Source organism: Oncorhynchus mykiss, chromosome 7, assembly GCF_013265735.2.
Source record: "Oncorhynchus mykiss isolate Arlee chromosome 7, USDA_OmykA_1.1, whole genome shotgun sequence".
Classification (NCBI taxonomy): Eukaryota; Metazoa; Chordata; class Actinopteri; order Salmoniformes; family Salmonidae; genus Oncorhynchus; species Oncorhynchus mykiss.
In genome coordinates, this window is record NC_048571.1 from 12,768,074 (window position 1) to 12,779,774 (window position 11,701).

Here is an 11,701-nt window from a genome sequence, read left to right on the forward strand (position 1 = left end):
GTTCAGATAGTACAGATAATATAGGAGAGGAACATCCAGTCCTGTACTATAACTCATCTATATGCATGTATGCCTACTCTCCAACATAGTCATTTTCCCCCTGCGCGCGGAGACGCCATGCAACATTTTGGAGTCCTGGTGTGGAATTTCGGAAGAGCAGGGTGGCAGGGCGGGATGGGAGGTGACGGGGGTTGATGGGTGGGCGACGCCGCCCCCACCCTCCACCCTCCCCCACGCGTGCACTCATGGATGGTCACACAATGTGACAGTAGCGATGGCTGGGCACGGGACGCAGGCGCTGCGCTTTGCGGGACCCCATCTCCAGGTTCCACATGCGCCCTTAGACTAGCATCGCTTTGCTCACCCTCGCGCTGTCTCTCTCTCTCTCTCTTGTTCGCTCTCTTTCTCTCGCGCACGCCTGGCCTCGAACCCCGCGGGAGAAAAGAAGAGAACACAGATCGCGACGCTTCCGGAAAAAGTTTTTGGCCGGCCGCTTTCAAAGGAGATTGGTAAGCTGTCAGAGCTGGGGAGTGAGAGGGAAGGGGAGGGATCTTTCTACCTGGGAAGCTATAGGATTTTCCAAGCCTTTCAAAATATGGATAGCTTCAGTGACCACCGGATATTGCTTCAAGTGGCCAAGGTTTAGGAGGTCTGTCCATCCACCCTGTCCTTACGCTTATTTGGGAACGCCAAGTAGACACTTTTACGCTCACCAATTCCAATGCGAGTGATGTTGACTTGACTTATCCTGCAATCAATTAGTGTATCAATAGGTATTCTGTTAGGATATCTACTGCCTAAGGTTAATATATTTAAACAACTTGGGTCAGTGTGGTCAAAGAGTTAAATGGTGCGGCCGCTGGAACACAATGCCGCTGATCCCCGTCAATAGCCAGTGCCAAGGAGCACAATGCGCGTCTGGCAGCTTCTCTATTGTCACAGGTGACAGACGGTATTTCATCAAAACCTCAAAAGGATCAACACATATACTGTGCAGCTCGACACATACTGTCATTATAGAGGGGTATTGCACCACTTTGATACCAGCGCGTTATTGAGTAGGCTAGGCCAGGAATAACGACCATGGAGTCATCTATTGAAATTAATATTGAACTGTAGAAGGCCAGTGATTTGAGTTGAGCTAGTATGGGCTACATTCAGCAACAATGCACCATAAAATCGATAGATTGGGATACTGTGGTAATCATAGTAATCATAGATTTGACAGTAACAGCCTGCCTGTGTTTTAACATGGGGAAAATAGGTCCTTGTTTTCAAAGTTTGTAAAACCACTTCATGTCCAAACAGGAGTTTGTAACAGGTGGGATCTAATGCAGCTGGGATCTGTTGTTTTGTTGTTGTTGTATCTATGCATTGGTGATATAAAGCCCTCTGTAAATGCATATCAGTTGATTCGGGGCAAATATTTCCCCTCATCAGCAGTTCTGTGTTCTGATGATCCGAGCATTCCTCCCAGGCTGTTATGTACTCATTCAGACTGCCACAGATGGCCAGCCATTGTAACCCGCTTGCCCAGCAACACACAGACAGGCCTATGGATGGATTGTATACATTCCTCAATTAAATCTGCCTTTCAAAACAAAACACATATGTCTATCAATGCTGTGGCATTCATAGGGTTCATGGTTCCATGTAGTCTGTCCAATTAGAAACACCCAAGTCACCTATTTCAGAGAAATAGACATTTTGTGGGAAGATGATGTAGGCTTTTGACTTTGAAGACATGATACATTTTTATTGGTGGCCAGTAGGCTTGTAGCCAGTTTAAAAAGATTTGAGTTTTCCACTCATCTCCGAAGTGTCTATATCGTAAGTTGCATGGACAATAGGCATACAAAAGAATGGTTCATTTGGGTATTTGGGTAATGTGAGCATATTTAAATGACATTATAATTGTAATTCATAACTGATATGATTTGTTTTTTGCTTCCAGGTATTGTATTTCTTTTGAACCACTAGTTGATGGATTTATCACTGACAATACAACAACATTTTAGTAAGTCCAGCGTCTGTCACTACTTTGGGTGCTTTTTTGTGTCATTGGATATCTGGTCCTTTTTTCGTCTGCTTTGCAATGTGTTTAAAAGTTGCCGTGGGAACTAGATTCTCAATTGTAGCTGATTTGAAATTGATACAACTGTAAAATGTCAGCACCGGGAAAAACTTTCCTTTGAATTGCTGCTAATGATTCTAGTAGGCCTGTAAGAAGCACAATGGTGGTGCTCAGGATTTTTTATTGGCACGTTTAACCTCAGTCTCCAGTACTGTGATTAGAGAATGTATTAGAGAAGTATGTGGCCGGTCGAGAGTGAAAGTGATTAAGGCAGCTTGTTAGTCCCGTATGACTGACTCGATGGCGTCCATCCTGTGTCTGAGGGTGGTTGTTCGGTGGTCTCCACAGCTGTTCTGGGCTGTGCTGAGTGGGATGCCACATTACAGAACCTCCAGATAGAAATATATTAGAACAGATATGTATCCTTTACGTAGAACAAGGAATCATGCCGCCTCCTAAATGCAACCCTGCTGCCTCCTTCAGTGCCAAACGCATTGGCTTTGACTGAGAGATTGTGTGACTTCACAGAGTGATGTCGGGAGCAGAAAGTACATAGGATGGATACAATGTGTGTGCATAATATGACAGTAATCTTTTGTCATATTTTGGCTTCAAACCAGAGGTCAATGTTTGTTTTGGTTTCTGAACCTGTACATTTTCATTCAAAGTTTTTATTCCCCTCTTCTCTCATGTCCCCCTCTCTCATTTTCCCACCTCCCTTTCTTATTTTCTTACCCTCTCAATTGTTACTCAACCGTGCTTGTGCTCCCCCTCTCCCTAGCCTATGCTCTCTCATTCTGTGTGTGTTCTCTCCCCACCTCTCTCTTCCCTCTCATCCCCAGTCAGTGCCTACACAGCCCTATTCCCTCTCTGTTGCTCCCACCTATCTCCAGCTTTCCAGCTTTCCCCTACCTCTCTATCTGCACCTCTCTCCTGCTTCACCCAACCTCTCTCCTCCAGCCTCTCCCCTCATCTCTCCCCCAGCCTCTCCCCACCTCTCTCCCCCAGCCTCTCCCCACCTCTCTCCCCCAGCCATTCCCCCCAGCCTCTCCCCACCCAGGCCTCACCCAGTTGCTACTCATCCCAGGCTGTGCTCTCTCTCCCCAGGCTAGAAATCGTGTGAAGCATGGGTGACTGGAGCTTTCTGGGGCGGCTGCTGGAGAACGCTCAAGAACACTCCACCGTGATTGGCAAGGTGACTGATTGATGGATTGATACATTTATACAGTTATTTGATTGATTGACCCTTTTATTCCTGTGGTATATAGCCCCTTATGCCCTCTTATGTGGCGTTATGTCCCTTGTGTCCAGGTGTGGCTGACAGTCCTCTTCATCTTTCGTATCCTGGTCCTGGGGGCGGCTGCGGAGGAAGTGTGGGGAGACGAGCAGTCGGACTTCACCTGCAACACGCAGCAGCCCGGTTGCGAGAACGTGTGCTACGACGAAGCCTTCCCCATCTCGCACATCCGCTTCTGGGTGCTGCAGATTATCTTCGTGTCCACGCCCACCTTGATCTACCTGGGACACGTGCTGCACATTGTCCGCATGGAGGAGAAACGCCGGGAGAAGGAGGAGGAGCAGCGGAAGGCCAGCCGGCACCAGGAGGAGAGAGACCCTCTGTACAGGAACGGAGGAGGAGGAGGGAAAAAGGAGAAGCCCCCAATCAGAGACGAGCACGGTAAAATCCGCATCCGGGGGGCTCTCCTGCGCACATACGTGTTCAACATCATCTTCAAGACGCTGTTCGAAGTGGGCTTCATCCTGGGTCAGTACTTCCTGTATGGCTTCCAGCTCAGCCCCCTGTATAAGTGTGGTCGCTGGCCCTGCCCCAACACGGTTGACTGCTTCATCTCACGCCCCACAGAGAAGACCATCTTCATCATCTTCATGCTGGTGGTAGCCTGCGTCTCCCTGCTACTCAACCTGCTGGAGATATACCACCTGGGATGGAAGAAGGTGAAGCAGGGGGTCAGCAACGAGTTTGCGCCCGACCGAATGGCGCTCCCCCTGGCCAGAGACGAGGCGGTGGAGTCCAACATGATCCACGAGGGGATCGCCCACCCGGCCCTCAACTGCCTTCCCACATACGGTGGCGTGAACGTGGTGTACCTGCCCAACGAGCAGGCAAACGCCACGGCCGCTTTATCCGAGCAGCAGGCAGCGGCGGCAGAACTCAAGATGGACCCTTTCCATGAAGACTTCCTGCTGGAGGCTCCTCCCACATCCTTCTACAACAGTGAGGGCAGTGGCCAGCAGCAGTCCATGGAGCAGAACTGGGCCAACATGGCCATGGAACTGCAGACCCTGGACGCTGCCAAGTCCTCCTCCTACCCTCCTCTTCCCTCCTCCCCTTCTCCGCCACCCTCCTCCTCCTCCCCCACCTCCTCTGACCAGGAGCAGTCACCCCCTCCACCGGACACTGCCCCTCTTATCCCCGACTCCCGCTCCTCCACCCTCCCGCTGGGGGAATCGAGAAGGGGTGAGGAGCACCAGCAGCAGGAAGAAGAGGAAGCGGAGGCGGCGCTGCCGCTGACGCACGTTGATGATGTCACGGTGACCCGGGTGGAGATGCACGAGCCACCCATTTTCATAGCGGCGGACGCCCGCAGGCTGAGCAGGGCCAGCAAGACCAGCAGTGTCCGAGCCCGGCCCGACGACCTTGCCGTGTAACACATACACACACACACACACTCTCACATACCTTCACACAATCACATACAAACACATGCAGACCCCTATCCACCACCGCACCCCAACGCCTCTGGGTTCTATACATTTTATATCTTTGAGGCTCAGGTGTCAAATGTTGTGTGAAATACAGAGGCGATGTGGGAGGGGGGGCTCTGGAGTTGAGATGCTCCTGACATTACTCTCTACAAAAGTTGCGTTATCTGGAGATGCATTCGGTGAGGCATAGCTTAGTGCTCCAACGTTATGAGGTGCCAACACGTGTGTGGAGAGGGAACACACACATTCACTGTTTGCAGCTCAGATGCCATGAAAGGATTAGAGATATTGGACTAACTAGTTTGGGACATTAGCAACATTTCGGATGAATATAATTCTGCTGTTTTCTTTATTCTTTGATGGTAGACATCAGAAGAGGGTTTGCGCTTTCGTTTATTTTTTTCTCTCCCCCCTTTTCTTTTTTCTTTTCTTGTGATGGACCCTTTAAGATGAAGCCGATGTGTCCTATTGTCTCTTCCTGGTGTCTGTCTGTCTGCCTCGTAGCTAGCCGTCTGTCTGTTCCATGCTCACCCTTCCTATTAAGCTGAATGAAGAGAGGGACGCTCTGACAGTATGGTGGAGTGGAGAAAGACAGGGATAGGGTACCTGGGTGGCACTTTATTCAAAATGACTTGCTATTTACTTACAAATGACATGTAAATCACACACGAATAGGCACATTTTGGTACCAGGTAGTTAACAATGAAGTACCCTCTGATAATATGTAATGTACCAGTAAATACCAGGTTAATACCAGTGCATAAGGTAACGTCCTACCGGTTACTGTCGTGTGTAGCCATACTAGTGTGAAGCTTCAACCTATGTTACCACCGCGATCCCAACCTTCACAGGCTTTGTGTGTGTGTGTGTGTGTGTGTTTCTGTCTGTGTGTGTGTGTGTTTCTGTACGTTTCTGTGTGTGTGTGTGTGTGTGTGTGTGCGCGCACGCAATAGATATATTATAGAGTCTTGTTTCAATGTCTACAACAACATTTAGGCAGTTACATCAGGGTAAATAATATATATATGTAAATATATTACATAGTACATATAGGGTATGTTATACATATAGAATTATGACTTATAAAGAACCCATACTGATGCTTGTGTTTGCAGTGTGTTAAAGACGTGTGTGTCCTCATCGTAAAGAAATTCAGCAGATTTAAGACTGTAGGCCCCCACTGGTAGTCAGTATGGGAAGTTTCAGTATAGTGCTTAGAGAGAGTAGGCAATAGAATTGCTAGAAGATAGATAGATAAGGAGTATTATTTAAGGCAATGACATTTCATTCTTTGTTACTGAGTCATAATAGCAAAATCAATAGGAATGTGCATTTGCGTATCATTTTCTTAAACTCCTGCCAGTTTTTTAAATCAGAAAATGGCTCTTAACATGCAGTTGTATTTCTTTTAAGCTTCCTGTTTTTTCTCTCTCCAAATTAATTCATTTTATTGTCATCTAACATTCAGGAAAACATCATAGCTATCGAACAATGTTTTGGACAAATCTCTTTTGCATTTTGTACCTCTATTTTGTACCTTTATGTTTTGAACAACGGTATATTCTGTTACTGTGAAACTACAACTCACTACTACTGACTCCCTCAAGCACTTGACCTTTGACCTTGTTATGATGAAATCATATGTTATCATTCCACCACCACCTGGGGTTATTACCATAAAGCAACAAGAAGCAGGGGGCACTTCAATTTTGCTATTTAAAGTAAGAACAGAAAGTTGTGATTCTTACAGTACATTTCAACAATGTAGATAGGCTGTTTGTTCCCATTTCTCTCTCTATCTCCCCCTCCTTTACCCTCACACTCGTCCTTCCTTCCTTCCTTCCTTCCTTCCTTCCTTCCTTCCTTCCTTCCTTTCTTTTCTCTCTTTCTTTTATTCTCTCTCTCTCTCTACACACACACACACACACAAACTCTACATTGGGGTACATCTTGGGATAGAGGGTTTAGACCGAGACTGTGAATGGGCTGTTGCTGTGTTCTGCTGTATGATGTGTTAAAATGCTTAGAGAATCAGGTCTGCTGCTTGTTGCGTTGCCACACACACAGAATCCAAGTGCCTCACAAATCGTTTACATACCATGCACATACTGTATGTTAAAAAAAAGCCACCAGGTGATGGGATCGAGCTGTGACATTGTAATCCAAAAAAAACGCTGTCCACTAAGAGAGAAAATCTAAAACGGCCACCAATAGAAGAACTCTGTTAAGAGTTGTTGAAAACAGGTTACGTTTCTGTTACCTCGTCATTTCTGTTTCTAACCTTGTCATTTCGGTTGTTTAAAGTTGACACTTTAGCATGTAGATAATGATCTGGACAGTTAAGACAGAATGGTGTTCTAAGATAAAATAACAAAGGACATCTCAAAAAGAGGATGTCTCAATATTTTAGAAAGCATTTCTATTTATGAGAGAATTACCAGATTAACAATTACAAAATAATTGATTTAGAAAAAAATCAAGAGGTGTTTGGCTAGGTTAAAGTTATACTCCATTGTTGTGTCAGGCACCCCCCCCCCCATCAGAAAACTGACATTTTGTTGGACTTTTGGAATCTCTGGCGTGGAGTGAGATTTCATTGGCCAGTGAGGCAGGGAAGGAGATTTAGACATGCTCAGACCAGATACCCCATTGTGAAATCACTGTCTATGAAGAGAAGTGCCTTACGTCTGAACTTTTGTAAGAACATGTTGATGTAAATGTTAATTTACCTCAAATGTTTACAAAACTGTTACTGAATAAACTTTTTGTACCATATCTAACTTGTCGCCTGGGGGTTTTGTTTGGTGAAATAAAATATGTACTTTGGCTTCTCACAATGCATAAAGAGAGAAAAAGTTATCCTTTTTGAGGACATGGGGGTATGAAGGGAGGGGGAGTCGAAGTGAGAGGAAAGGAAGGGGTGGGGGAGAGAGGAGAAGGGAGTGAGAGGTTGGCAAGACACACAGGCACACGGTTTTCACACTGTGATGAGGAACGTCCATCAAAATGTAGTTTAGTTTCCTTTATAACATGCAACTATAGCTAGCCTATCTGACAGGCTGTAACCAACACCAATGGGGAACAGTTGGGTGTGATAGTGAAATTCAAGATATCTCAGTCACTTTCAGTACTTAGCCCTTACTGGTTCAGTATTCACAGAGATAAAAATACAATTTGGGGAGGGGCCTGAGGGAAGTGGAGGGGTGAAATGAATAACTATCTTGGAGAATTGGGGACGTCTGGAGTGAATTTGGTGGATTGAAGAAAAGATAGTGGGCGAAGTCTTGGACTAGGAGAGGGAGATCAGCATATTCCATCCTTAGCTCTCCCTCTCTTCCTTCCCATCTCCCTCTTTTGCTCTACATACAGCTCTCCTACTCTTCCTGTCTCTCTCTCTCCCCCAAACCCCACTCTGTAGTGTGCTCTCTCCCGCTACATAACTCCCCTCCCTCCACATCTCCTACTCCCCCGCCTCTCAATTGAATTCAAGGGGCTTTATTGGCATGGGAAACACATGTTAACATTGCCAATGCAAGTGAAGTAGATAATATACAAAAAAGAAATAAACAATAAAAATGAACAGTAAACATTACACTCACAAAAGTTTACAAAAAATAAAGACATTACAAATGTCATAGTATGTACTATATACAGTGCCTTGCGAAAGTATTCGGCCCCCTTGAACTTTGCGACCTTTTGCCACATTTCAGGCTTCAAACATAAAGATATAAAACTGTATTTTTTTGTGAATAATCAACAACAAGTGGGACACAATCATGAAGTGGAACGACATTTATTGGATATTTCAAACTTTTTCAAACAAATCAAAAACTGAAAAATTGGGTGTGCAAAATTATTCAGCCCCCTTAAGTTAATACTTTGTAGCGCCACCTTTTGCTGCGATTACAGCTGTAAGTCGCTTGGGGTATGTCTCTATCAGTTTTGCACATCGAGAGACTGAAATTTTTTCCATTCCTCCTTGCAAAACAGCTCGAGCTCAGTGAGGTTGGATGGAGAGCATTTGTGAACAGCAGTTTTCAGTTCTTTCCACAGATTCTCGATTGGATTCAGGTCTGGACTTTGACTTGGCCATTCTAACACCTGGATATGTTTATTTTTGAACCATTCCATTGTAGATTTTGCTTTATGTTTTGGATCATTGTCTTGTTGGAAGACAAATCTCCGTCCCAGTCTCAGGTCTTTTGCAGACTCCATCAGGTTTTCTTCCAGAACGGTCCTGTATTTGGCTCCATCCATCTTCCCATCAATTTTAACCATCTTCCCTGTCCCTGCTGAAGAAAAGCAGGCCCAAACCATGATGCTGCCACCACCATGTTTGACAGTGGGGATGGTGTGTTCAGCTGTGTTGCTTTTACGCCAAACATAACGTTTTGCATTGTTGCCAAAAAGTTCAATTTTGGTTTCATCTGACCAGAGCACCTTCTTCCACATGTTTGGTGTGTCTCCCAGGTGGCTTGTGGCAAACTTTAAACGACACTTTTTATGGATATCTTTAAGAAATGGCTTTCTTCTTGCCACTCTTCCATAAAGGCCAGATTTGTGCAATATACGACTGATTGTTGTCCTATGGACAGAGTCTCCCACCTCAGCTGTAGATCTCTGCAGTTCATCCAGAGTGATCATGGGCCTCTTGGCTGCATCTCTGATCAGTCTTCTCCTTGTATGAGCTGAAAGTTTAGAGGGACGGCCAGGTCTTGGTAGATTTGCAGTGGTCTGATACTCCTTCCATTTCAATATTATCGCTTGCACAGTGCTCCTTGGGATGTTTAAAGCTTGGGAAATCTTTTTGTATCAAAATCCGGCTTTAAACTTCTTCACAACAGTATCTCGGACCTGCCTGGTGTGTTCCTTGTTCTTCATGATGCTCTCTGCGCTTTTAACGGACCTCTGAGACTATCACAGTGCAGGTGCATTCATACGGAGACTTGATTACACACAGGTGGATTGTATTTATCATCATTAGTCATTTAGGTCAACATTGGATCATTCAGAGATCCTCACTGAACTTCTGGAGAGAGTTTGCTGCACTGAAAGTAAAGGGGCTGAATAATTTTGCACGCCCAATTTTTCAGTTTTTGATATGTTAAAAAAGTTTGAAATATCCAATAAATGTCGTTCCACTTCATGATTGTGTCCCACTTGTTGTTGATTCTTCACAAAAAAATACAGTTTTATATCTTTATGTTTGAAGCCTGAAATGTGGCAAAAGGTCGCAAAGTTCAAGGGGGCCGAATACTTTCGCAAGGCACTGTATATACAGTGTTGTAACAATGTACAAATGGTTAAAGTACAAAAGGGAAAATAAATAGCATAAATATGGGTTGTATTTACAATGGTGTTTGCTCTTCACTGGTTGACCTTTTCTCGTGGCAACAGGTCACAAATCTTGCTGCTGTGATGGCACACTGTGGTATTTCACCCAGTAGATATGGGAGTTTATCAAAATTGGGTTTGTTTTTGAATTCTTTGTGGATCTGTGTAATTTGAGGGAAATATGTTTCTAATATGGTCATACATTGGACAGGAGGTTAGGAAGTGCAGCTCAGTTTCCACCTCATTTTGTGGGCAGTGTGCACATAGCCTATCTTCTCTTGAGAGCCAGGTCTGCCTACAGCGGCCTTTCTCAATAGCAAGGCTATGCTCACTGAGTCTGTACATAGTCAAAGCTTTCCTTAAGCTTGGGTCAGTCACAGTGGTCAGATATTCTGCCACTGTGTACTCTCTGTTAGGGCCAAATAGCATTCTAGTTTGCGTTATTTTTTTGTTAATTCTTTCTAATGTGTCAAGTAATTATCTTTTTGTTTTCTCGTGATTTGGTTGGGTCTAATTGTGTTGCTGTCCTGGGGCTCTGTGGGGTGTGTTTGTGTTTGTGTTTGTGAACAGAGCCCCAGGACCAGCTTGCTTAGGGGACTCTTCTCCAGGTTCATCTCTCTGTAGGTGGTAGGTGTAGGAATCGCTTCCTTTTAGGTGGTCTCTCTCTCCCCCCTGTTGTTTTTTCATGGCCACACTAGTTCATATCATGTGATTGGCAGAGGATTGCTTAGTTAATCTCTGGCTATAATTCCCCCTTCGCCACTGGCCTCCCCTGCAGACCTAGCCCACTGACCCTGCTGAGAGCAGCACTTCCTTTATGCCCCTGAAAGCACAGGGGATTGAGCCCTAACAACAAAAACTAATCACCCTCCTCCCCTCTCTTTCTATCCCCGGCCACTAGCCTGGCAGTGTGTGTGTGTGTGTTCATGTGACACACACACACATCAGTCAGGTGAAGGTTAGCTGCCAAACTTTTCTCTGTGACCCTTTCCAGGGATCTGGAAAGACTATCGTTGCTATGCAAACATTAGCACACAGACGATAAATTGGGTGTATCAGGCATCTGCCTGACAACTTTGGTAAAGAGACACCAGATGCTGGGTAACTAGCCCATCACAGAGCTAGATACCTATAAAATATTTTGCCACTGAGCTTGTCCAGGTAGAAATGGACCGTTGGTAAAGATCTAGGACCAGTTTACCATCACCTTAATAACCATTAAGGGGGAACACAAAACTGACTTAAGATCAATGTCTAGGGGCATCTTAGTACATCCTACTCTGAGTCACCCCCCACAGATCACTATGGAGATGAGGGAGCAACATTCTAATAATGACTGGGCGCCCTTCATACCTACTGTATGAGTGGCTGAATGGCTTGCAATGTCAAATGATGGTGTTCCTGAGTCAGACAATAGGAGACAAGAACAACTGGGCCTTACTTGACAGTAAGGTGGGGCCCTGCAATGAGGATATCCTACCGATCCTCGACTTCGGCGACGTCATCTACAAAATTGCTTCCAACACTCTACTCAGCAAACTGGATGCAGTTTATCACAGTGCCATC

The 11,701-nt window shown here is 45.3% G+C and overlaps 1 protein-coding gene across 1 annotated transcript; it reads left to right on the plus strand.

The window, feature by feature from the left end:
• Positions 1–276: 276 nt before the first annotated feature.
• Positions 277–6,657, plus strand: LOC110527314 (gap junction alpha-3 protein). The gene is made up of 4 exons (XM_021608505.2): positions 277–509; positions 1,955–2,017; positions 3,182–3,269; positions 3,386–6,657. The coding sequence occupies exons 3-4, from the start codon at positions 3,201–3,203 to the stop codon at positions 4,742–4,744; spliced, it is 1,428 nt and encodes a 475-aa protein (XP_021464180.2). The 5' UTR covers positions 277–509; positions 1,955–2,017; positions 3,182–3,200; the 3' UTR covers positions 4,745–6,657.
• Positions 6,658–11,701: the final 5,044 nt, after the last annotated feature.